Genomic DNA, 27,330 nt, shown 5'->3' with positions numbered 1-27,330 from the left:
AGATACTAATCAGTGTGTTACAGTAAAGTGAAGGATGCAACTTGAAGGGAATAATTTAATTTTCTGGCCATATTTACTTGTTTTGTTGTGCACACACTAACACACGTCTTCAAACTAGCACACTGAAAAGACTCATGCATTCACATGCGCACATTAACTTGTAACAAAATCCACTTTCTTTCTTACAGGGCCCTTGAGATGTTTAGGCCAGTGTTAATTTATTCATGGTATTCTATTGACAAAAAATAAACATTGCATCAACACTCTTCAACTGACAAAGATGATAGTGGTTGGTTGAACAAACCTGGCACATCACAAGACATTGCTTCATTCAAAATAATTAGCAAAATAATTGTCATTAATCAATTACATGTGACAAGAACCAAGCAACCCACCACCCGGCCCCTCCCCAACATCTTCTGAAGACAAACTTTATTCTATACGTTCTGATTTTCTCAAGTCTCATCTGCAATAATGCCCTTTCTGCAAGTAATTTATTCCCTTTTTCCAAAACCGTGCCATCTCCAAAATAAAGGAATATGATCAACACCTAATTTATTGGCTGTGTCTTTATGGAATTTAGATGTTCAGTACATGGCAGGTTAACAGTTGAAGAAAATAGTCAATAGCAATCACACCACTGTGAGCAGATGCATAGCCGTACCAGCACAGGCAGACAAACAAGGGTGAATATTGGAATCAAATTATAACACAGCACACTAAGAACATTGCAAAACAGCTGTAACAATTCTTATCACAACAAAACTGAAGTACAGAAACATACTTTGACAATCAAGCCTGATGGTTAGTGTGAAGTGTACGAGTATCGAGCAAAGACACAAAAAATAATTGTAATGGTCAGCAAAGCAAACATTTCAAAGCACTGTATCCCTATCTATCACTGAAAGTACCTTTCGCAGGTTCTGCTGTGAGAACTTTGCGCTTTATTTTGTCAGGACAGCATTTGCACATGTGGCTGAAAACATAACCAGTTACTGTCTTGTCCAAACTTTTTACCCTAAGTTCGACATCCACAGATTCCGAACTCGCACAGCTTTGCCTTGCATGCCAAAACATACACCCAAGTAATAGCTCCAGTCTGTGTCAGCATGCATGTCAGAGAACCAACCTTACCAGTCTGAATTCAACACACAAAACAATGATACATGTAGTACACTAAGAACTTTTGTACACAAACAGAAATCTCGCACACCTACCCACAAAGAATGCTTTTTTAAAAATAAACTAACACCTGTGGTCTACACAGACTCACATTCTTTTTTTACCTACCTTACCCCCAAAATGCAATGCATCATAAAATCATTTTCATTCATAAATTAAACACACACACACACTCACATACAAAGGATCTCGGCAACATTCATAAACTGTGGAATGAATTTGGCCTTGAACACACATGAAACATCACAAACGTATGATGAAGACAAAATGCACTGTGGTGACAGTTATCCTGTGTGACTAAGATACTTAATGATCTAGTGATCCTTTTATCTAACATTTAAAATTTGTCAAATGTAATGAAAATGGTATTTTTCAATCTTATGAGAAGGATTAAATCCATTTATTATTTTTATACTGAACAAAGTGGAACATTTTTGTTTTCATGGTTTCTTGTAAATGTTTAGTTGTTCATTTGCAATATGATTCATTCAATTTGATGTAGAAGAAAATAAGTGATAAGCTGAGAAGCTACAAAATAAAAGATAAGACTTCATGGATGTTTTGCATCTCATCACAGAGAATCGTATAGTTTCAAAAATCTATGAGCAATGTTGAAAAATGAATGACATGAGTCGTGAAGCCTAACAATATCTGCAGTGATGAACGCAGTCAATACAAAAATCTACAGCAGTAACATTGTACAGTGTTATTCTATACGTGCTCATGTAGTCTGTACACATATAACATGAGAAATGCATGTCTGATAAATTATGCATCACCTTTAAAGACGGCTTTTATTGTAAGTGCCATACATCAGATTGATATCAAAGCAACTCCTTACCCAATCCAGCCTAAATATGTCTTGTTGTGATGACAAACAGATGATAACACTTTGAACAAAGACTTGTGTGTTTTAGAAATATGCATGGGAAAAACACATTTTTTGCATTTCATACAAACATAAGCTTAGAAATTCCAGTCAATGAACCATGTTGATTCCCCTTTCAAATTTGACACTAACGCATAAAAAAAACATGCACACATGTATGTCAAAGCCATTCATACACAAACGCTTTGCTTCTTGCGCTACAAAAACAACAGACATTGCATGCCAAAGATTGTTCTAACAGAGAAAAGTATTGTGTACAGTACATTGAAATACAAAAATATCTAGAACTATATATAAACTTTGATGATAAAAAGAAAGAGAGAGAGAGAGAGAGAGCGAGAAAGAAAAAGCGCTATGCTAGAATGTAAACTAAGAACATAAAACACAAAAGTCAGAAGTTCACAGACTCATTTTCTACACCATTTGGCTTCAGTTCTAATCACCGCCAAGTCCCCCGAGACTACACAATAATCCAATTTTGCCACTGTGACTCGTATGAAGATGCGCCAATGTTGGCATATGATTTCTGAACCTCTAGCCGAACCACCACTGGTATAGTAGACAGTTCTAAACAAGAGCGTAGCGTGTGTGGACCTTTTGGTTAATCTTCTGCAGCCTTTGTGCCTCGTACCGTCCCTTTGGCGCGTTGCTGAAATAAAACAATACACTGTTAAAACAAAAGCTTTGACATATTACAAATGTAACATGTTCAGAGGATACTCTTGTAAGAAAAACAAAACTCTAACCAGTCACTAACAAACCCTACTACTAGAAATAACAAAACTAAACAAAACAGGAAAGAACCGTTTGATAATCCAGGTGAGAAGCTATTTCACGAAGTACGGTGGTACATTTACCTGCGATGTGAGGCCCCTCAGACGAGGACACCTCCCATGAAAGGACAACTTCTGTTGTCCTTTTGCTTAACTTTACCAAAATATCCCTCGCATGAGAGGACACCTGTAATGCAGGGACATGTTTGGACGGTCCCAAGGAGGTCCCATCTTCACAGGTACCACTGTATGTTCATCTAGACAGCTTAACACATATAGAACAGATACAACAACACCATTCAGTGTTCCTGAAAATGAAGCCGTGTTGTTTTTACAAGGAGCTTATTGATTAAAGGTACATACAAGTTGCTAAGAATATCTAACACACAGACAGAGCTTATTTTACTGAGCAAAAAAGACAAAAGCAAAATCTGGCACAGCGTAACATGCCGAAAAGAGTCTTTTATCTCACCTCGTCCAGCTCACGCTTGGTTTCCTCCTCAATTCTGCGGATGTCCTCCATGGTCAGTCCGTAATAATTGTCCATCCAGCAAAATACTTGTCGGTGGAAATTGGTGAAAAGACGTTTTTCTTGCTGCAATATCATCAAGATTTTCCCATGTTATTGCCCTGTTTCAAAGGGATGGATTTTTCTTACAGAACAACCTAGAGAACAGAGAATCCCAAGCAAAAGCCCCGTCTGAAAATGTTTCGTTTAACACTTATCCCTTACAGAGTTAATATTAATTTCAAAACAACCACACTGATCACAGAAATTGTATCCGAAAAAAAAAAAGTAGAATTCAGACACGGCTCTGGTATAAATTTAGTCCTAACAGTAGCTTGGTATGCTACAATCACTGATCTAAAAATAATGGATAGTGCGTCCCTTCTTATCGGCTATCACGTTGCCTCCAACATATCCGCCATCTTGGGACACCGTTCGATACCGCGACGCTAGGTCGACAGCGTAAAATCGCATCTATTGAGAAACCAAATTGCTTCCATTTCCTTAATCACAAACTGCCAAAACATAAGAGGGATGCAGATCGCATCTCTGAACCTGTTTAGATCAGCGGTGCTACTCGTATTCTATTCTCGAAACTACGATTATTTCCCTTTGACCATGTTTGTCAGTGTTGTGGGGTATAGTAAGATGGCGGCACTCTGGTTACGCTGTTTCATTGGCTGTGCGCTATCCATTAGTTTTAGATCAGTGGCTACAATACAAAGAGCCCTACTGCAACAACATATGTGTGGAACCATAAACAAACCTTCATTGTGAACTTTTCTATCCTGTTCTGAAGACCCCACCATTTGAAGAGGACACGCACCAACTTGTAGCAGCACATAATTGGCTCATGCGTTCTCTGAAACAAAACAAAAAAGTGAGTGAGAAGAAACACCAAAAAGAACACATACTAAAGAAGATCTTGCACACAAAAAGCATGCACTACCTACCACCTCAAAAGTACAGTACTTTTCAGTGTTGATGTTAACCAAATATTTTCCATATTTTACCAGTCATAATTTTAAATTGTTGGAAAAAGAATAGTAAATGCACTGCAGTTGGTTTTAATTGCATCTGACATATTTTAAGTATCCATTTAAATTCATTATGTTATTAGGGCTAAGTTTGACTGGTTACCGTGACCAGGTGACCAGTTTCGTGGGAGCTAGCCAGATTAAACCCGTTTAAAAACTACCTAGTGTGTTCATTTTACATACAAAACAGCTGCAAAGTAAGTATGATTGTCACCCATAAGGTGAGCAACATCAAGTTGCTAGACTAGCCAGAGGTGCAGAAAGAGAAGTGTACTCACAGACCACTGCCCTTGCTTGCCGTCATGCGATCCATCTTTGGGTAAGGGACCTCGCCCACTCTTCTCTGACTTCACCAACGTGGGGTCCCACTTGGCATCGTAATCCTGGACCGGAGAGAAAGCAATTACTCTATCACCTGCTGACCGCAAGAGTTGAGACGACACTAAAAACAAAACAACAACATAATCCCCCCAAAAAACACTGTTACCGTGCTAAAGAAAACTTGCATGTCAAAAAAACTTGTCTGAGCTGGTGAATACCCGGTACCTAAAAAGACTACATGTATCTTCTTCAGTTATTTTACCTGTGACCATATTCAAATTCTCTAGTTCTCATGTGCTTCTCCTGGACTACCTCAAAGGACAGCTCGGAGGGAAGAGATTGAGGTGTGGATGGGACATGAAACTACAGATAGCTATCAGTGACGCAGTCTTAAAGAAAGAAAGTGAGTACCCTAAACCCTCTCACACATCACCCCCCCCCCCCCCCCCCCCCCCCCCCCCAGTAAGAAAACAACTCACACTCCTGGAAACAGAATTACTGCTGTTGTTGGCAATGTCGATATGATGCACTTCTCTCTTTTCTAGCTCCTCTTTTGTGAGTTGATGGATGTTCTCCGTATCTCCCCGGTCTGGCGCATGGAAAGACTCGATGACGATGTAGAAGTTTTCCTTCATGTAGCCAGGATTCTGTAAAGTTCCATGTGAAAGTGACATGACATTTTACTGAGACACCTATTGGTAGTATACACAGTTTAAGACCTCCAAAAATCTGAGAAAATCAGGTCTTAAACAAAGGAGGGGGTCTTAAAAAGGGAGTACATTTACAGAGGTTATCAACACAACATCTGAAATAAAATTAGGTCTTAAAATGGTGGAAATCTTAAATTTGACGCTCTTGAAAAAGGGGGTTCCACTCTATATTCAAAGATGGAGAAGATGAGGTAGGCCAGAGTAGATGACAGACACAGGCAGAGAAGTGTGACACAACTATCCGGACTTGTTTCAGTTGAGAACAAAAGTAGAAAGTATGTGTTCTATGGAAAGTTTATACCATTTTAATTAACAAGCTTGACAAAATACACTTATCTGTACATTAACAAAGCAAGAAAAGGGTACACCACACAGTCAAAGGTGTTTCTGTTGGACAAACACAAGTTCACTTACAGTGATCACAGTTCTGCAGTAGGGGTATGCATTCCAAGCTTCCTCTAGAATTTCTAAAGATCCTTTAGGTGCCAGTGCTCGTATAAAGCCAGGAACTTTGCTGAAAATGTGATAGTCAAAGTTAAAGTCAGGGTTCACATAATCACAAGCCACACCACTTCTTCCTGCATTTTGTCTTACGTTAGTAATAGTATGGAACATATTTAGGTGACAGACATCTTTATGGCATTGAAAGGCTGAAACCTTATGGTAAACACATGTGCTTGGCCTTGGCTTGACACCAGTGTGACAGCAGTAACATGGACTGTAAACAAAAGTATATGTGGAAAGTCTACTGAGGAAAACTGCACAATGAAAACAGTACATATAAAATGATGGTAGTAGTGAATGGAACCAAGCACAGAATAATGAAGCTGTGCTCTGGTGATAATGAACACACTACACTGTGCCAGGGGTGAAAGCTGAATTGTCAAAAATCAGGAAAAAAAACCTGGCTTAGGATTCAGATTACATTTACATGTTCAGATGTTTCTACTATTTATCCTTCTAGCTTCTTTTCTTAGAATTCAGAAAATATGATTTTATAATGGGACCTTTCATTCCTTTAGTACAGTATGTTCACAATACAGTATGTTTACACTACAAGTACAGTCGAACCTGCCTTGGCAACCACCTCTTGATTAAGACCAACTGCCCTAAAAGACCACACAGAGATCCCTGACTTTTTTGTGTGCTATATAATTTACATTTCCATAGTGACCACCTGTCTATAACAGCTGCTTTTGGTTAGTCCATTTGGTGGTTGTTACAGGCAGGTTCCACTGTAAATAAAAACAAAGCCTTGAAAATGTAAGATTCAGAACTGACTGCTGCATTCTACAAAGATTCCCAACAAACTGTGATCATACAACAAACAGAATGTTTCACATAAATTTAAACCAAGCACCCAACAATGTGAATTTTTGTAACACAGCATCATGCTGTTCATAGACATAGCTGACATAGTTTAACTGAACTCAGGCAAGTCACAGAGCACAGCACAGTGGTACCTATGAAGACGGGACAAAAAAATCCCCACAGCTACAAATGTCCTTTCTTGGTGGGGATAGTTTGGTCAAAATTAAAAGATCTATGGACAACCAAAGGTGTCTTTTGTTTAGAGGGGTCTTCTCCGAGATGCCTCACGATACAGGTACTAGTGTGCCACAATTTACACACACCGACAACTGTAACAGCTCAATCTAGCTCTGGTCTTCAAAGTCTTCTTCTTCTGTGTTTGTGGGCTGAAACTCCCATGTCTTCAAAGTCAAAAACATTGCACAATCCAGGTGAACTCAGCTCGGCAGTTAAAAAATACCTTAAAAGACTTCATTTACAATTATATTAACTGTGACCATATCAAAATTATCTCATTCCTGTGCGCTTCTCCTGAATTACCTCAAAAGACAGTTCAGAGGAAAGGGACTCAGGTGTGGATGGGACAATAAGAAACTAAAAAAAACACAAAGCACTGAGCAAAAACACACAAAAACACAGTGCTGCTTCTTAAACTAAAGTAAAGCTCCTTATTATGTTTCTTTTCATTTCAGTCACAATCTGCGCCTTATCTGTCTCCTCAACAAATACATATGTTGAAAACTTCTTCCTTTTCTTAAAGGCACAGTAAGCCTCCCGTAAACCATCACAGATACGGTCAGGCTTTTACACACAGTACAAACACCCTTTCATTTAAACACTCACCGATTGAGAACATCCTAGGTGCCCTCCGTAAAGAGCGAACAATTTTCAAAGAATTTATTTTTGCGTGGTTTTACCCCTGAGCCATCGTGAACCCGTGTGATCCAGTTTCCCTTTTTCACAATGTAGTCGTCAGTTAGTCATTTGAATGCGACTCGATGTGAGCTTATCTACAATAGCACGTTTTTATGCACGAAACAAACGGCTGTGGTTCACAAGAACTCTAGAGATGGCTTTTTACCGTTGAGAGGAACGGCAATATGCCGCATAAACCGTCGTCTGCTTCGACCCTTGCGTGACCCTGCTTCCGGGCTTTTCTTTTTTCAAACTTTCACAACTTTGAATTGCACTGATCTTGTCTTGATGAAACAAGAAGGGCAAAGCCCACACGACTCACATGCTGAACAGACCTTGATCTTCCTTTCAGAATAATTTTACAATAATTTTACAATAAAACTGAGAAAAACAATATTTATTCAGTAAAGAAAATAATTACAGAAAACTTGGAACTTGAAGATATGTAACCTAACGTGAGTTAGTATGAAAATATAATGTATTTCCCTCACACATATGTAGTTTTGGAAGAGTTATTTTCAATAGTTCAAGGTCAAGGTCACTTCAAAATATATACATTTCAACTTTGAAGGACCCTTGCGACCTTGACCTTGAAGCAAGGTCAACCAAACTGGTGTCCAAAGATAGGGCTTACTTTGCCCTGTATAGCATACATAGCTAAGGTTGCCATTCTCAATAACTTCAGAAAAAACTGTGAAAATGTGAAAAACAATCGTTTTTAAGACAACAATTATGGCCCCTGTGACCTTGACCTTGAAGTGAGGTCAAGTTGCCAAACATGTTTCTGAAGATCTTGTAACCATACACCATCAGGCCACAATTGGTGTTGATAGACTTAATAGTGTCCAAGAAATATACAATGTTAAAGGTTTCACAGACGGACGGGGGGGACGGACGCCCGGACGCCCGGAAGGACAGGCGGACGATGTCGGTGAGTATATAGACTCACTTTTGTAAGTATAATGTATTTCCCTCACACATATGTAGATTTGGAAGAGTTACCTTCCATAGTTCAAGGTCAAGGTCACTTCAAACTATGTATACAATCCAACTTTAAAGGACCCTTGCGACCTTGACCTTGAAGCAAGGTCAACCAAACTGGTGGCCAAAGATAGGGCTTACATTGCCCTGTATAGCATACATAGCTAAGATTGCCATTCTCGATAACTTCAGAAAAAAATGCGAAAATGTGAAAAATGGTCGTTTTTAAGACAACAATTACGGCCCCTGTGACCTTGAACTTGAAGTGAGGTCAAGTTGCCGCACATGTTTTTTGAGATCTTGTAACCATACACCATCAGGCCACATCAGGTGTTGATAGACTTACAGGCATGGTACTGAAGGAATGGCAGTTTCAGCTGAAATAAAGCCGGGGGTCCAGGGGGCCGCTCAGGCCCCCTTGCGGGGTCAAGGGGCAGCGCCCTTTGTGGGGGTCAGGGGGCAACGCCCCCTGAAGCTGACGACTTTTTACTAATTCAAATGTGTTTAGTGCCCTCTCCTTGAAGCTGAGAGGGATATAAGTGAAAGATAACAAGGCTTGAGTAAGAAAAAATAATAATCTCAAGTGAATGGGCGGATTTTTTATTTTTTTACAAATTTTTTTAAATTTTTTTTTTTTTTCGTTTTCGGCGGAATCCGCCGATCGGCGGAAGAGTACCATGCCTGGACTTAATAGTGTCCAAGAAATATCCAACGTTAAAGTTTTCCGGACGGACGGACGGACGGCGGGACGGACGACTCGGGTGAGTACATAGACTCACTTTTGCTTCGCATGTGAGTCAAAAAGACTAGGGCAGAAGAGAATAGCCTGACTAACCTCTGAAGATGATAGATTTTCTTTGTGAACTGTCCCTCCGTGTACTCCTTGCCGTTGGCAATTAGCTTTTCTCTGGGCAGGTACTCTTTCGGGCTGTCCTGGTTGAAGGGCTCGTTGATGAGCACTTCCAGCCCCTCTCCTCCACCGGTCTCGTTCTTGCTGGCTTCCGCCACTGACCACAACTGACCTACATGATACTGCAAAGCAACACAGGCACCTGCTTATATATATTGACAATTTACAGAGGCTATGAAGGATAAGGATAAGGAGGAGGATAAGATAAGGATAAGATTTTATATAGTCCATGAGGGTAACCTCACAGAAATTCGGGCTGCTTTCTCCCTGGGGAAAGCGAGCTGCCATACAGTATACGGCGCTACCCTTTTTTCTTCTTTTTTTTCCTGCATGCGTGTATTCATGTTTCCAAGCCCTGAGACTAAATGCCGTGTGAGATGGAATTTTTTTTTTTTTACACTTTATTCCAAGTCACACGGGTATTTGATGGACATTTTTATCTACGCCTATACAATTTTGCCAGGAAAGACCCTTTTGTCAATCGTGGGATCTTTAACGTGCACACCCCAATGTAGTGTACACGAAGGGACCTCGGTTTTTCGTCTCATCCGAAAGACTAGCACTTGAACCCACCACCTAGGTTAGGAAAGGGGGGAGAAAATTGCGGCCTGACCCAGGCCTGAACACGCAACCTCTCGCTTCCGAGCGCAAGTGCGTTACCACTCGGCCACCCAGCATCTATGAAAGGAGGGTCCGTAAAAGGACAATCAATATATATATATTTTCCTTGATTTTGTTATATATATATATATATATATATATAAAACATCAGAAATTGTGAAAGAAACAATTGAAAGTCAGCAGAGACTTTCTTCCGAGATTTGTTAAAATCTCTTAGCAGAGATAGAGAGAGAAATAAGTATCCCTTCACAGACAGCCTATTGGGAGCATCAGACCCTCCTCAAGGGGGACCGAGATTTACAGAGCAAAGTCCCTTTGTGGGGGACGTATCGCAAGGTAATCTAGTCCTGAGGAGGACCATTGTATTTGTACCTAGACCAGACACGTGTTTCGACACTATTGTGTCTCATCAGTGGTCAGGTGGTACTGATGGCGAGAGTTGTCAACCCATGGTATCCAACTAAGAAGCAAACCATTCTCTGAATGGTAGCTTCTGTTGGCATGGGAGACTACCCTCATCTGACAACCCCAAGAGGATATCTGTGAAGGGAAACACTTTGATTTAAGGCCAAAGTGTAGAATTGATATTTATTAAGAAAGAATTTAGAAATTTAGACAAGTTTTAACCAAGAAATTAGGTTAAAACAAGGGAAATTTGAAAAAGCCTAAAGGGAGGTAACTCTGTACCAGCCTGCAGATCCAGAAATGGATACGCGAACAAGTTAGATCTAATTTTGAAAAGGTTAAACAGGAAAAGGAAAATATATATATTTGCTGCATACAATATTTAAACAGCCAATCACAGCACGTTTATGCTTTGCTCATTTCAATGGCTGTACTCCGATGTAAAGTGTGCATAGAATGGCGCAGTGGTATGTAATATCATTGTGCCTTTTGGCGCACTTAAGGGAAATATAATGGAACATTTTCAGATAATATGCGCCAATGGTGCAGGGTGCACTAGTAAACCGAACCCTGATGTTGTGACATTTTGACATTACGCAATAATACCCTGATACACCAGCATGTATTACTCAAGCCTTTCATTATGAAACAGAAACCCCAACGAGATGTATATATATATGTTAGTTCTAACTCGAAAATCCAAGTTGTGAATGAATACCACAGCTTCATTCATCGAGTATGTGTATCTATTAATCCCATAGTATCTTCACGATGTAAAACTCAACATTTCCTGGGAAGCATACCAAACTGGCAAACAGTACGATCTCTGAATCTCACAACTGCAGTTTTATCAGAATAATTCACTGCTCGTTGACAATCCAGCAGTTTCCTCTCCTTAGGTTTGTAATCAGCAGCAAGGACAAAATATGCCATCATTTGAAATAAGATCCATATGCATAATACAATAATAACACCCATGGCAATCTTCACAAACATACTTCACAGCAACAGCTGCAAGGTGAATACGGACATTTACAGCTTGACAGTGACACTATTGTGATTTACTACAAAAAATCTATTTGTGAAAAACAGAGGTATATTTTAGCTTTATATTATAAATCTTCAGTTCATGGGGAAAGTCATATAGATTTAATACTGATTATTGGTTTGACAAGTACAGTGTACTGCTAGTAATCTGGGCTAGACAAAAAGAATAAAACCAACCTGGATCGGTATTTAAAAGTAATGGGAAATTTAAAATGATGTTAGCGGCTGCGTGGTTAATAGGTAGCTGGCTCTAAATCCTAACTTTAACTGCTATTCAGATCACCAAAGTTAGAACGACGTTAGCTATCAAGTTTGTTACCTTGCTTCTTTCTTTCTTTCTTTATTTGGTGTTTAACGTCGTTTTCAACCATTCAAGGTTATATCGCGACGGGGAAAGGGGGAGATGGGAACCTTGCTTCTCGCTCTGTACGCTTGCGCACATGTATTGTCCGTTTGCGGTAACGCCTGAGACATGGCTTTTCTAAATTATCTCGCGATCTACAAAAATTTTGTAATGTCGATAAGAACATAATATTAATAAGTACGTCAAGTATACCTAATTTAATTTATATTTACTATAAGTATAATCCTTACTTTCCTCTGGTTAATTATTTCTTCATAAAGACTACTTAAAATGAATAAAATGTTTCCCCCTTTCCAGGCCTCTAAAAACATGTAGATCTTTTTTTTCTACCTGTACCGTACTACCTTATTCGTGCATCTCGTGCTGACACAATACATGTCACACTAACACCAAAGCTATCCAAGGGTTTGCACACCTGAACTGGTAAAGATGTTGTCCGAGGTGAAAAAGATTATTGTGAATGTGCATAAGATGCTAAAAAGGGGAGCCTGTATACCAGCTTTTAAGACAACCCCTTTAACAACAATTGTTCGATGCGGGCAAACCCCGACACAGTCCTACCTGGATGACACAAACGTTACGCCATGAAATGCACGAGTTTGACCTCCATTTTGCAAAACTGGTCCAGGGGCCCAGACAAGGGCTTACATTTTATTATCTGGTACAGGAAATTATGAAGACCTAGTTAATACCAATGTGCCTATACTCTAAAAACGTACAATCCTATTAGTATTAGGTATACTTCAACTTGTTCAAGGGAACACATTTTCTTCTTCTTCTTACATAAAAATGTGTGTAGCTTGCTTTCTTCTTCTTCTTATACAAAAATGTGTGTATATAAAATTATAAAAGTCACCACCCGAAGTCTTGACAACAGTGAGGTCATTTATATTCTTAAGCCCTGTCGAGACATAGATGTAATGCTGTGAGAGCCATCAAAGGCCTTTAATTAAGGGGGTGGGGGATGTAACCTGCAGCAAAAAACGTGTGAACATGTGAAACAAGTGAACTATTGAAATGAGAGCCTGGGTTACAGAATTCCACACTTTTCTGACAATATTGATGCACAAGGTTACAAAGGCAAAGAGTCTGTCTGTCTGTCTTGAGAAAAGGAGACTGGTCTCGAGTGTGCATAAATATACTTCTTGCATCTATTCTATGAATCTGATGCATTTTTTGCAACTGTGATGTATTTATTGCACTCTTCAACTTCAAGTACAGGACATATTTCCACACCAGAACAACAGAGACAAGTATACAGGGTTACACAGTGAGTCTCACCTCTTCAACTGTCATAGGCAGACAGATGCGACTGAAAAAGAAACAAAAGCTTCATGACAATCATGTTCAAATAATCAGAGAAACGTGAATACTGAACATTATCATAAATTAATACTCTGCACCAGCATGCTTCCAGTTTTCAGCACTCTAAAAATCAACACAAGTGATACTGACTGTGATAAAAAAAAAATCTCTAGATACCCTAGTTGAATTGAGTTTTTTTCTTTGCACCAGCACTCTTCCAGGCAATGTACCTGTAGTGAGAGATAACCATGTTTCATAGCTATCTCTTTTAAATTATAATCTATATGTGAAAGGGTGGAGTCTTTCTTTATTTCTTTATTTGGTGTTTAACGTCGTTTTCAACCGTTCAAGGTTATATCGCGACGGGGAAAGGGGGGAGATGGGTTAGAGCCACTTGTTAATTGTTTCTTGTTCACAAAAGCACTAATCAAAAAATTGCTCCAGGGGCTTGCAACGTAGTACAAGAAAGGGTGGAGTGGAAGGGGGACACGGGAAAGGAAACATTTAATGGAGACGCCAAGATAGGGGTTGCGATAACTTGTAGTTCACTCCTAAATGCAGAGCCGCACAAATTTACACAACTCTGTCACAATGAAGACTGAAGTGATGCCTGCTGTGCTTGAAGTGGAGAATACTTCTAGATGCTGTCAGCTGATGTATATATTTTTACAAAATGTGCATGGCTCTTTTATTTTAATTAAGCTTTCAAATACATTGTGTACTGTAATAAATGCAATACTTTGGCTTTTGAAGACCTGTAAATGTAATTGACGCCTGATTTGAGCGGGCTGTAAAATAACAGAGGCGACTGAACAAAAAATACAGGATACGCAAGCTATCTTGAAAACTGCAAACCATATGATCCTGTGCCTCTTGGAAAGTACTGTGAAGTTACACTTTAACTGAGATAAGCAACATCCAATACTTAGGTTAAAAGGATTCAACCATATATATATATATATATCTTCCCCTGACAAATTGTATGTTGTCAACACACTGTTGCTCAGTTGTTGTTTTTCTCCTTATACTTGTGGGACTCTCTTGTGATGAAAAAAGAGAAAATCCCTTTTATCTTGGGGGTTCGGGGGCATGCCCCCTGGAATTTTTTTTAAATGGTACATTAAAATCTGTGCAATCGGGTGCATTCTGAGACAAAAATTCAAATTGTTTGGATCAGCTTAAAAAGACATTCTCTTCACTCCCCCCCCCCCCCAAAAACCAAAAAAACCCCACCCAACCAAACAAAAAACCCACTTTCACACAACAATGGTAGTTAACATTGTAATGGTGCATATTTACGTAATGAACCATGTACAGTGGAGTCCAGCTATAACGAACCTGGGTATAACGAAATCCCTCTTTTAACAAACTGCCATTGATTTCCCGGCAGACAGCCTTCTATTTCTTACTTGTTACTTTCCGGCTACATCGAACCTTTTGAACTCATTTGCGTAACGAACCCCTCTTTTAACAAACACGTTTTCATCGCCCCAGAGCCGTTTTGTCTCTAAAAGTCACAAGGCTACAACGAACTGATGTCAATAATTGTCTCCAAAGACAAAATTACACAAACACAAGTGCACATCGCGTGATGAGCGAACTCTGAACAAACTAACAGCGGGAGGTGCACGGAACAGATCGAACCAAAACCGAAAGTTGTGGTGACGTCATGACATTTTGCGATGTACGTCAGCGAAGCTCGTGCACATGTGGTCTGTCTTGCTAAAAACAATGGCTGACGAACATGGTTTCGAAATCTGGAACTATTTTTTGTTTTCTCTGATCCGTGACCGAGTGACGCGATACAGAACCACGCGTTCGTTTGAATCAATACTCTCCTCAGGCAGTGAAGTCTCCTAAATTGCTCAACACTGTGGACAGTCCGGAGTGCAGTTATGTCCCGTGAATGAGCGAGTCATCGTGAAAACCGACGCTTTTCATGCACCTCCCGCTGTTAGTTTGCCTCTCTTTATCATTATATTATGAAGCTGTTGAAAACATGCAGAGATTGTACTCTCCAAGGAAAGATCGATGGGACGATCATTTGAAGGTGATTGGGAAAACTTGTCTTGAGGCCATTTAGGGTTGAAAACTCTACAGCGAATTACTGATATAACGAACTAAAATGTATCTCCCTTGAGATTCGTTGTACCCGGACTCCACTGTATCCATAATCCAATACTGGCAATAGTATGATCCAAGTGACGCCCCAATGCATTGAAGCTCAAACTGACTATTAGTTATCAGGAGCTTTCACCGTCAGCACAATTTAACTCTCAAGCCTCCAGTGCTCTGTTCCATCTTCACTTCTCTCCATATCATTCAGTCAACAAGTTATAGATACTGTGATGAAATGGGACGCGGAAAAATAGATTACTCCAGCCGAATTCGTAAGTTGTGTCCGCGGATTCACGGAAAAGTCCCACCCCTGATAGTAAAAAAACCAAAAAACACCAACAACAACAAAAACTCCTAACCCTAACAAAAATATAAAACAACAACAAACACAAAAGTATCCAGACATGCTCAACAGTCAACAAGGGAGCAAGATCTTAAAAGGCTAGGTGTTTTCAGTTGTCATAGTGGACAATTAACTCACAGTGCTATGTCATTGTCATAGTGGACAATAAACTCCAGTGGGCTATGTCACAGCTGACAATGCAATCCCAGTGTCCTGTCCTACAACGTATACCACAGTGATCTGCAAATACTAATCACACTAATATATCGAACGATTATGGGACAGCAATTCAAACTTAAACCAGCATGTAGTATGCAACAATAACTGCTTGGTAAGGCAGTTATCGTTTATCGTATGAACTGTGATGTTGTGACTCATTCATCACAGCCTCGCCTACTGTAGGTTAGCCAGGGTGCTCATGTCATGGTCACGCCTCTTTACAAGTCTTCTATTCGTGGTCATCAGCATATCGCAACATGCGACATAATGAGCCTAAGTCCAGGGAAGCCATGTGTCACTCAGATTTTCAATTCCAATGAAAATCAATAGAAAAGCCGGGCAAATAACGTGAAAGAGATCGCAAGATGGTTCTTGCCACTCATACCACTCATGATCACGGTGCTTCCCCTTTCACTGGGGACCTTGAAGAGGAAAAGTAGACCATTCCTATAGCCAAAACACTTGGTAGAATAAAGAAGTTTAGTTATCAACTCATAATTACTTACTATTCCAAGATGCGGCCCGGTGGTAGTGGCATGTTTCCTTGCCTACGGTTTCTTGCAACACCTTCCTAGCACGGGGTGGACATACGTATGACGTCACAGCCGGTGCGAGTTGAGCCGAAGCCCGTACATATTTTGACAGATTACAAAAGTTTGAACGTTCTGGTCTTTGGAACTCATGTCATACGTGTATATTTACATAACCTGGGTGACAACCTCTGTATAAGCCCAAATAAATCTCTTATATCATTGATTGTACGCAACTCATATAAACAGCTTTGCCTGTTAGGGCAAAGGTATGGTCTGGATTTCTGCTATCCGCTTCAGACCGTATGTCAGGCAAATGACTTCTGGGTGGTACTACTTGTCTCCGAAAACCCCTGAAAACCCCATCTAGACTAACTAAATCTATCTTCAAAGTGAAGTATTGGACATGCCTGTGAAAAGTAAGCCTGATTCATGCTACATGCACCCTTATATTTGTGTTGAGAGCCGGATTTTCGACGAAATCGATGCAACAATTTCAATGCAAGGGAGGTAACTCTTGTTACTCGAAAGCACAAGTATTGATGACGTCATGTGATTAGTGCTTCCGCTCCTTCGTAAGTCCTCGCACAAACACAAGAAAAATGTTCATTCAAAATGAACAGCGTCGATGCAATGTCCACCAAAGATTTATTTTGGGAAGTGTTAAAGGTTAGGGTCAAAAGTTAATGAATTGCATGTTGTCCTGGATATATAAACTGTTTATTTCAGTCAATGCTTGATTCATAAGTACATTTTTCAGCATGGTGCATATGTTGGGCGCATAGTAAGAATCCGGGGCAGAGTTGGAATCTCGCGGGACTTCGTCACGCCTCAGTAGATTTCCAACAAAGCGCGTCATTTCCGGAAACGCACCGACTCATTCTAGAAATGGCCCTCCTTTCGACTGGCGATGCCAGTCTGATCGCCAGTCTGCCTCTCGCCCTTGACCATGATGGGTGACCACAGGGAAGAGGTGGACAGTTTTGTCGTGGAACTTACGCAGAAAATACAACCGTGCTCACGCAGAAGAAATATGACAATATTGTGCTGTTTCTAAAAACAAAACGTACGGACCACATTGAAGATGGGAAGTCTTCGAAGTTCAAGTGGTGGGTGCGTGAAAAGAAGTTTCAGCTCGTGAACTTTCCAGGATTGGACTTAAACGACGTTCTCTGCATACCCAGCAAACAAGAGGTAAGTTCGTAGTTATGAAACGTGACTGAAAGTATTTCGCTATGTTGTTTTATTTATTTTTTCGCCGCATGTTTATTTTTGTACAGTTAATGAGTTATGTATGGTTATCTCAACTGTTCTTGATTCCATGGCTGTCAGTGTCACTGTCAGCCAAATTTCTGTTGACATTGAGACTGAAAGTATCAGATGACATGTTCTATGGTCCATCCAGTGAATAAAACTCAGTTTCAAAGTTCTATGCAACCATGTGTGATCAATGATAATTCAATGTGTAACAGGTTTCTTAAACAATCATCCATGTAATACGAGCTGTGTGCCTGCCATTCGAGTCATGCATTTTCAGTCCTTTAAAGTTTAAATGATTCGTATCATTCTCTGTACTTTTTTCTGTAATACTCTAGTTATAATAACACAGACATGCAACAAAAGAAGACTCAAATACCTAGACCTCCACTCTCTGAAGGGAAGGAGGATAAGGGGTGACCTAATACAAACATATAGAATTATAAATGGGGTGGATGATATTGACATGCACAACATATTCACATTCAAGCAGACAGACAACACCAGAAACAGCCAGGGAAAAATCTTTGTTCAACACTGTAAGACTAACAAGCGCAAGTTTTCGTTTTCTCAAAGAGTTGCTAACAATTGGAATGCACTACCCGCTAACATAAAATTCGCACCCACAGTAGACGCCTTCAAAAACTTCTTGGACAATTCTCCAAAATTTCTTAACCTTTTTTACGACTTTGATTGAAAGCATTGAAAGAATAGGGATTTAGGCATGCAAAGTATCTGACAAAGAAGGGGCACATATATAGCTAACAAATATAGCCGCCCCTACATACTACTACTACTACTACTACTAAAAACATATCCATGTCAAACATTTTGGTTTCCATGTCAACAACCAGTCAGAAATCAAGTTAAAACCTTAAACACAGGCCGAAAAATAAGTTATTACCTTTTGTTGTTCATAACTTTACAGTTACACCGTGACATAGTTACAATTTAATTGAATATTCTTTAACTTTAAGTGCTCAGCTATCATTGTAATAAAAGATGAAGGTGTTCATAACTTTACACTAATCTTGCTTAAAATTAATCTGAACAATGACAACTCATGGCTTAAAATTTATTCAGTTACTTCAGACAGAAGCTAATTAGGTTCATTAATATATATTTATATAACTAGTTTCAATATTTGCCCCCAAACTTCCTTGTTCCTTTGATTCTTACAACATTGGTCTTGCTTAGACTTAATTCATTCATTTTGTACTGTTCATGCAGATTAATCGTAACACTTAACAAGTGTCATCTGTCAGTTGTAGAACTTGTACCCTCTCTTAATTCCAGTAGAAAGCACTATAGTTACAACAGCATATATATAATATGATAAAGAAATATCATTTTGCGCTCTGAATTCTCAGTATTTCTCAGTTAATTATGTAAGTGTCCACTTGATCTGTTGTTGTTGTTGTTGTTGTTGTTTTTTTGGTTTTTTTAATATATCCAGACCTCAATGAGTTGTTTTGCTATGATTGTTGGTTACTTGTGTGCAGAATGCTGAGTCGCTGCTGGCAAACATTCCAGTGGCTGTGATGCGACAATGTCACTGCCAGATGTTCAGAAAATACAGTCATCAGAGGCTTCTGCAACATGGACGTCCTCGAGAAAAAAACATGTGCGGCATGCCATTTTGCTCAAAACCGGATTTGGCAGACTGGGTGCAGAGTGAGAAATGTCACTCCTGGTGCCACTTTGACTGTGCTGGGGTGGAGATGACGAGAGCTGAGGTCTCGGCAGAAGATGTACATTTTGTGTGTGTTGTGTGCAAGGACTGATGAGGAAGTGTTGATTTATGTCTTCTACCTTCCACCTGCATGGGGTTTTTTCCTTCTCAATTTGTTCATTAGTGCTGTATGATGTTCACTCACAGACTTTTCTCTGCACATATTCAGGGGGTGTCCAGAACGTATGTGTGTATGTGTTTTCAAAAATCATGTTGTTGTTCTTTCCAAATCGTCTCTGACTCACCTGAGTAATTGGCGAGTCTAAGAATTCATATACATGTGTCAATCCATATATCCGGCCAAAAAACTTAACATTTGAGGTTAGCTTGGTTGTTTTTCAAGCTAGACCTCTGAAAAATTTAGGGTTCGATGATCTTACAAAGTCCTTTGTACTGGAAACTTGCATTCTCCCAGTAAGGTAATATATTGTACTACGTTGCAAGCCCCTGGAGCAAATGTTTGATTTGTGCTTTTGTGAACAAGAAACAATTGACAAGTGGCTCTATCCCATCTCCCCCCTTCCCCCGTCGCGATATAACCTTCGTGGTTGACAACAACATAAAACACCAAATAAAGAAAGATCTTACAAAGTGACCTCAGTTTGGTTGACCCTCTTCAAATTTTGGCGTCACAGCGGGGTCATGTTCGTTTCATTGGATTAAAACTTGTGCGTTGAAGCTATATCAGATGTTTTTGAAGCTACAGGTTTGAAACCTTGTATACTTCTAGTGTTTGATAATCTCCAGACTTGACCTAAGTTTGATTGACCCTTGTCAAGTTTTGGGGTCACAGGGGGCATGCAGTCATGTTTGTTTCATAAAACTTAACGTTGAAGTTATCTCAGATGTTATTGAATCTTAAGCTTTGTAACTATGAAAACTTCAAGGGTAGTTGTAGTTGATAGCCAACATGAATCTAGTTTGAGATACCCCTGTCACATTTTGGGGTCACTGCGTTGTGTCATTATTGCATTGCACAACTTTGTTACATTTTCCATATGTTTAAATCAACATATTCAGGGGGTGTCCAGAGCGTATGTGTGTATGTGTTTTCAAAAATCATGTTGTTGTTTCATAGTGGCACTGGGTTTCTTGTGCAAAGTTTAAACGGATGTGTTTTGTAATTTTTTTAGTCGTGCTGTACAGTTTGACGCCAGTTTACAAGTAGTGCTTCTGCTGAGCATCAAGATGTGATTAATGTATTTTTGCTGTCTGTCTTATGGATTCTTGTGCAAAGTTTAAACAGAGGCATTTTATGATTTTTAAATTGTGCTGTACAGTTTGACGTCAGTTTTCAAGTAGTGCTTTTGCTGTGTGATTATTTTGATGTGATTAATTTATTTGTGCCGTCTGTTTATTTTTGTGTGTGGGTGTGCCAAGTTTTTACAGAGGTGTTCTCCTGTGAATGTGAGTTTTAAGTAGTGCTGTACAGTTAGACCCCAGTTCACAAGTAGTGCTTCTGCTGATCATTAAGATGTGATTCATTTGTTATGTGCTATCTCTTAATTGTGTGTGTGTGTTAAACAGACATGTTCTACTGTGGCATTTAGATGTGCTGTACAGTTTGATTGCAGTTTACAAGTAGTGCTTCTGCTGTGAGATCATTGTGATGTGATTAATTTATTAGTGCTGTCTATTTGTTGGGTCAGTGTGCCAATTTCAAAGTGTGTCTTCTGTGACATTATAGTGCTGAACAGTTTGACCCCAATTTTCTAGTTGCTTCTGCTTTGTGATCATAATGATGTCACTAATTTTTGTTGTTGTAATTTTCTTGAAGTATAGTTTTTTGTGTGTTTGACTGTCAAGTTCAAACAAGTATCTTCTGTAACTTTTGAGATTTGCGTTACCGTTTGACCCCAGTTACCAAGGTTTGCCTCTGCTGTGTGATAATTGTGGTGTTACCGGTATAAGTTACGTTTTGCAGTCTGTTGTGATTTCTTTGCCATCGATCCATTTTCATGCAAACAGCACAAACTAAGCAGTAAAGTACTTTGTTTTAATCAATAAGGCAACTGAGGATGTATCCTGAATAATGTCATTATTGTGGGTATGAAAGCTTTGTGCACCCTTGAACATTTCTTCTGAATTCCATCTTCTAATTTTTGTATCTCTGTATTTGTGAACAACAAACTTGCCTAATGATATTTGCCTTTCCATTTTGTGTGTATAAAACTAAATGAAATGGTGTGTGTGTGTTCATTGGTGCTCATACATTTTATGTGGGTTTTTTTGTGGGAGAATTAAAGTTTTTATTTGCATCACTGATTTCTTTGTGTTGGTGTTTCTGTGAGACTGTGGGGTCAAAGACAAGCATTTGACCTAGGGTGTGAGTGTGTGTGTGCATTGCTCCTCAAGCATCATGATGTATGAATTGTCTTTTCTTGTCTCAATATAATGACATATATAATTTCATGCGGCTTTCCTACGAAGACAGAGAAGTGATTCAGAGTGAATCAAATGAAACATAATGCATGTGGGACGTACAAAAAAAAATTATATAATTGTAATCATGTGAGGTGTTAAAAACGTGCATAAATCCCTTCAATTAACAAGATGTTATGGTTTGAGTACCTGAACCAACCTTGTTATTTTTTCCGTTTTAAAGCCAGGCGAGGCTTCTTAATCCTCACCTTAAATGCTAAAATTCGTTTTTGGCTGCGTGCTGCCCCTGCAATCCGCCAAGGCCTAGGCGGCCCTTGGACCCCGGCAGTAAAAAAAAAGTTCAGTCGCAGGCAAAATTCAGACTCCCACCCATGTAGTGTAAAGCCATTAATCACAGTCATAAGTTTGTTTTCATATTCTGTTTGTTTATAAATTCAGTTCATTGATCTCTGTTTTGGTCTTTGCTTTGTTGCTTTGGTTGAAAAAAGTGACCTTCTCTCCTTCTGAGAAAGCTACCTCTCTTGTGTGGTGTGTGAATTTAATTAAACAAATCATGAAATGTATGCATTGGCAGCTAGTGCTTCCTTCCCTTTGTTTATCAAAGACCAAAAGGCATTATTCAAAGAAAAGTCATACTCAACTTATATGATGCAATCAAGCACACAAAATGTAGCACATATAACATAGCACAGTTGTTCCAAAGAAATATAAGAGCATCCCTTGTACCCCCCCAAAAAACAAAAAACCCACACACCTTGCTTACCATCATAATGATTGGGATAGGCAGACACTGTGTACATTGAAACTGGAGATGTATTCAAATATACCATATTACCAGGTTTTTCACATATGCACACAAGCACACATTTAGTGCTAATTTTTGCATTAACTGACTTTAATCCTTTCAAATTCTTACACCCTCTGTATGAAAATTATGGTACCTCCTGTTGATCTTGTGCCACCAGGACAAGTTGTTCACAACCATTACTTAAAAAGTGTTGAACACAAAAATATGTCATTTTGTTCTCAGTATTTACACATTCTCAAACAAGTAATAAAAAATTGTTCTGCGCTTCTGCCCATATATATAGCTGTTGAATATAATCTTTCTCTCATAGAACACACTTGGGACATATACATACTGTACATGCATCTTCAATTTCTGTGACACTGGGTGTTCCCAATGACACAAGAATGGCCGGTCACAATGAGTTAACAGTCAATAATGTTAACAATAAACCTGTTAAGATGCAGGCGGCATATCATAATGAATTTGATACTGAATGCTGTTGGTGGCTTTTGTATTGACAATAAAATATAAAGAACGCAAAAGTTTACGGAATACACAGAAATTATCAAGCGAGTTTGTTAATGGATTTTACTTTACAATAATATAACATACTTACTTTTAGATAAAAGAAAAGAATTAAGTGCAAATACAATTTCCACTCAGTAAGTTACATTTTTGTGCAAACTGACCCAAACTATAAATGTTAACTGGTCCCTTGACTCCTACTTACAGTTACCAAATACCTACCCTGAACCCAACTATATACATGTATGCATAGATGTTTGGCATGATGATGATGGTGTGCTTGGGGTGTGTGTGTGCGGGTGTGTGTGTGGAGGGGGGGATGCATAAATATAGCCACACACATACCCAAACCAACTATACTGTTTCAACTTTAACACAGTACATTGAAGAAGAAGACAATCAAGCAACAATTAAGTTACGCATGAGTGTTGTCAACGTTACTTAAATTGTAAGGGTAAACTTCACTAGCACCAGTTAAAATGGCAAACTGAAGCGCTCGATCGTTTGTTCAGAACGACGTCCGACTGAAGTCAGTGTTTATTTTTCCAAGGTTCGTAAGTAAGAAAAATAGCAGTTGGTATGATTTTGTCTAATGCATCTGTTTTATTACAACCAACTATTGATATTTTAAACATACGCTGATCATTGTAGTCCATCAATTATCATTTAATCATCGCATTCTAAGAAAGAGCAAAATTCTCACTCTGCGCGCGGTTCATTTCCAGAATCGCGTAGCGCGAAGTTGGAATTCCAACAATGGCGGCCATAGTTGGAATTCCAACAAAGCGCAGGTCATTTCCGGAAAAGCGCCGCTGACTAGATGGGACGCAACACATCTACAGGAGGGTGCTCCAACAATGATGCATAGTGCCAACATTTAGCGCAAACTTTTCACAACAGTGCATTATTACCACAAAGCGCATACAGCGATTATATAGTAGCAAGTTGCACTAAACATTTGAACAAAATGCATTTTGTTCAAATGTTAACAGCACAGCACCAAGTTTTGCATAAGTGCACAACAGCACTGACCATTTCACAAAAGTGCATAACAGCTGTGACAATTTTACAAAAGTGCATTGACCATTTCAGGCAGATGGCTAACATGCAGATTTCGCTTTTGTCTGTCTTTCTTTGAAAAGTAGGCATGTTCAAGATCGATGAAGTCATGAGCAATTGGGTTAGATGACAGAAAAGATTCAAAAACGTCAGATTCAGTTAGATGACAGAAAAGATTCAAAAACGTCAGATTCAGTGTTTTGGGCACTGTTGAACAGGAACATTCTCTCCTGTTCAACAAATGTGGGTTCAATTCAAAAGCAACATTGTCACAGATAGGCTAGTGTTACATTTCTGTAAAGTTTCAAAAACATCTTCCATGTTTTGGTTACTGTTGAACAGAGGCATATTTTCCTGTTCAAAAAAGTCTGACACAAATTGTCGTAGTTGTGGGTTAAGGTTCGATCTATACTGTCCTTCAAACGAGTCGTAGAACCGTCATTGTCACAGATAGTGTTACATTTCTGTTTTACATTCAAACGAGTCGTAGAAGTAGTAGTACATTTGCGTTTGGTTGTTTTTTCTTTTAGATTCCTGTCACTCATACTAGCAGTATTGATTGAGGTACATAACTCTGTTGATGTACAGGGATGACTTGTTTGTAATGAATCCTTGTTTCCTCCACATTGAGTTTGCATTGCAGTTGGACAGAAATGAACAGGTGTTAATTGATAAACACATTGATAATGGCTTTTGACAAAATCAATCAATTCTGCAAAGGAATTAACTTGATGACATCAAAACTGCAGCGCCATTTGAAGAATGGTTACCATTTCTGTTTCTTTGATGGGAATCAAACAAATAAAAACATTGACTATCCAAGTTACCATGAATGGCAATAGTTGACTCCTGAAAAGTAGCAAGGATATAATTTGAGACGATAAACGCCTGATGCAATCCCTCCTCAAGGTCAGTCAACTCAAAACCTTCATCATTCGCAACATCAGTAGGCAACACAGCGGGATTCGTATGTCCAGAAATCATGTCGAAAAAATATTACATTTCAAAAGCATGTCCAACCACAGTTGTTGGCAAGTGTTCGTGTCCGAAGTAGCCTTCAGTGTGTGTATATATGTATTCATGTGACAGAGAACGTGACCTCATTGTTCAATCCTCTCTCTCTCTTCTTTCTCATTCGAACGCACACACGCAAGAACGTAGCCTACGCACGCATGCACGCGCACGCACACACACACACACACACACACACCCCGCTGACGCACACGGCAAACCACGCACACACACACTGACTGTCGGCAAGCATCTCTTTTTGTTTTCTTTACCTTTGTTTATTGTGTTTTCGATATTTGTGTTTATTTTTTGCTTGACTTATCTGTTTTATTTTAATGTTTGCTATCCACATCGTGTGATAAATGTTTCTTCTCAGTCTCCGAGTCAGTTTAGTTTCTGCACGCCGCTTTGGTACTCCTTGTTTTTCTAACTGGTGTATTGTGCGCGACTGATTTGCGGATTTATTTTTATTCCTTTCATATGCAGTTGAAGTGTTGTGGGTGTTATTGTCTGTATATGCGTCTGTGTATGCCTACAAGAATTTTGGGTGTAATGTGCCTGTGGTCTGCTCACAGTCGAGCACAGAAAACATGGCGGCGCCCTGTGGCAAATTCCTGGAAAGTCTTCCCGACTGCAGATACCAGCGTCGTCCGCGACGCTGGAAAAATAAAGCCATGAACGGTGAAAGTTGCAAATATAAGTCATGATTGCAAGCAATTATGTAGCAAAACACAATCTAAGGACGAATTTTCTTAATTTCTGATGAGGTTTTCGGAGACAAGTAGCACCAATTCTGGGTACCGTCATTCATCTCACGGTAGTTTGTCCGATGTCTCACGGCCGATGTCAGAGCATGACAACGATAATTCAGCTTTCAGTATTTTTTATCGCTCGATCATCAGTCCCTGTTGACGAGTTTGCTATCCATCAAGAAATGTGGAAACTCCTCTGCTGTCTGTTCTCCAGCATCCTGGGGGGGGGGGGGGGGGGGGGGGGGGGTTCGTTTTAGTTTCGTTTTGTTTGTTCGCTTCTCTTCGTTACATCGTCCACACTTTTATGTGATCACATTATTCTTCCTGTTATTTACCTTGCAGATTCTTTGGCGCATTGAAACATGACATGAATTACTGTAATGGTATATGGAGCAGAGGCTGACATATTTACATAATTATGACGAGCTTACCTGAGTAAGTGAAGTCTAATTGTGGTTTTATCGACCACAAGAAAAAAAGCTTTTACTTCAGCATCAGTGCACTTGCATGTAGACTAGCTCACTTTAAAGCTGAAGAGTACTGATAAAAGTAATGAATCAGCTTTTGAACAAAAGAGGGGGTAAAATGTAGCTCCGACCCACCTTTGACTACCCCGGATACTGTCCCCTGATGTGTCTGTCCCAACTGTCCTACCAAAGTCTCCCACTGCACGCCCTGTAAGAGGCCCGAGCAGTTATCACAAGTGCTGTTGACTTTCTTTATTTCTTTATTTGGCGTTTTACGTCGTTTTCAACCACGAAGGCTATATCGCGACGGGGGAAGGGGGAAGTGGATTGGCCACTTGTCAATTGTTTTTTGTTCACAAAAGCACTTATCAAAAATTTGCTCCAGGGGCTTGCAACGTAGTACAATATATGACCTTACTGGGAGAATGCAAGTTTCCAGTACAAAGGACTTAACATTTCTTACATACTGGTTGACTAAAATCTTTACAAAAATTGACTATATTCTATACAAGAAACACTTAACAAGGGTAAAAGGAGAAACAGAATCCGTTAGTTACCTCTTCCGACATGCTGGGGAGGGTAAATTCTTTCTCGTCCCAACCAATATGGGACTCCCCCTAACCTGCTGGGGGGGAGGGGGGTTGCTGTTGACTACAAACCTTGAACCTGTCACATCTGTCAAAAGCAAGCCATGGTGAAAAATTCTTTTGTGTACTTGACAGCATGGTAGCTGAAGTTAGACTGATACCTGGTTGAACAGTTCAGGTCTTTTCAAAAGGGACGTGTGGGAGACTTGAGAAAGACAACTAGTATAGGACACGCACACATCAAGGGCAGGGTTCGTACAGTTTTTTTGTTCTAAAATT

General features: G+C 39.5%; 1 protein-coding gene and 1 long non-coding RNA gene across 3 annotated transcripts; one reads left to right on the top strand and one right to left on the bottom strand.

Annotated features, from left to right (window-relative positions):
* Nucleotides 1–174: 174 nt before the first annotated feature.
* On the bottom strand, nt 175–16,614 carry LOC138977064 (phosphatidylinositol transfer protein alpha isoform-like). 2 transcript variants are annotated; one of them, XM_070349981.1, is made up of 10 exons: nt 16,466–16,614; nt 13,256–13,286; nt 9,463–9,659; nt 5,835–5,934; nt 5,190–5,357; nt 4,668–4,772; nt 4,119–4,214; nt 3,317–3,439; nt 2,638–2,720; nt 175–2,586 (listed from the first exon to the last, which is right to left on the bottom strand). In XM_070349981.1, the coding sequence occupies exons 1-9, from the start codon at nt 16,495–16,497 to the stop codon at nt 2,673–2,675; spliced, it is 900 nt and encodes a 299-aa protein (XP_070206082.1). In that variant the 5' UTR covers nt 16,498–16,614; the 3' UTR covers nt 175–2,586; nt 2,638–2,672. The 2 variants fall into 2 exon arrangements, with proteins under 2 accessions (XP_070206082.1, XP_070206081.1); XM_070349980.1 differs by having other exon boundaries at nt 175–2,720.
* Nucleotides 16,615–16,824: 210 nt separating this feature from the next.
* On the top strand, nt 16,825–21,155 carry LOC138977069 (uncharacterized). The gene is made up of 2 exons (XR_011459221.1): nt 16,825–17,683; nt 19,249–21,155. It is a non-coding gene; the product is annotated as an uncharacterized lncRNA (long non-coding RNA).
* Nucleotides 21,156–27,330: the final 6,175 nt, after the last annotated feature.

This window comes from Littorina saxatilis, linkage group LG9 (genome assembly GCF_037325665.1).
Source record: "Littorina saxatilis isolate snail1 linkage group LG9, US_GU_Lsax_2.0, whole genome shotgun sequence".
Classification (NCBI taxonomy): domain Eukaryota; kingdom Metazoa; phylum Mollusca; class Gastropoda; order Littorinimorpha; family Littorinidae; genus Littorina; species Littorina saxatilis.
This window is presented reverse-complemented; position numbering and strand designations above follow the sequence as displayed.

What these genes read in the sequence shown, in the direction of transcription:
- LOC138977064 (XM_070349980.1), bottom strand. Translation starts at nt 16,497, where the DNA reads ATGCCACTACCACCGGGCCGCATCTTGGAATA. An exon ending in GTAATTCTGTTTCCAGGAGT is followed by an intron (nt 4,773 to 5,189) that starts GTGAGTTGTTTT and finishes TCTCCGGTCCAG; the next exon opens with GATTACGATGCCAAGTGGGA. An exon ending in CCAAGCGTGAGCTGGACGAG is followed by an intron (nt 2,721 to 3,316) that starts GTGAGATAAAAG and finishes GTTTTATTTCAG; the next exon opens with CAACGCGCCAAAGGGACGGT.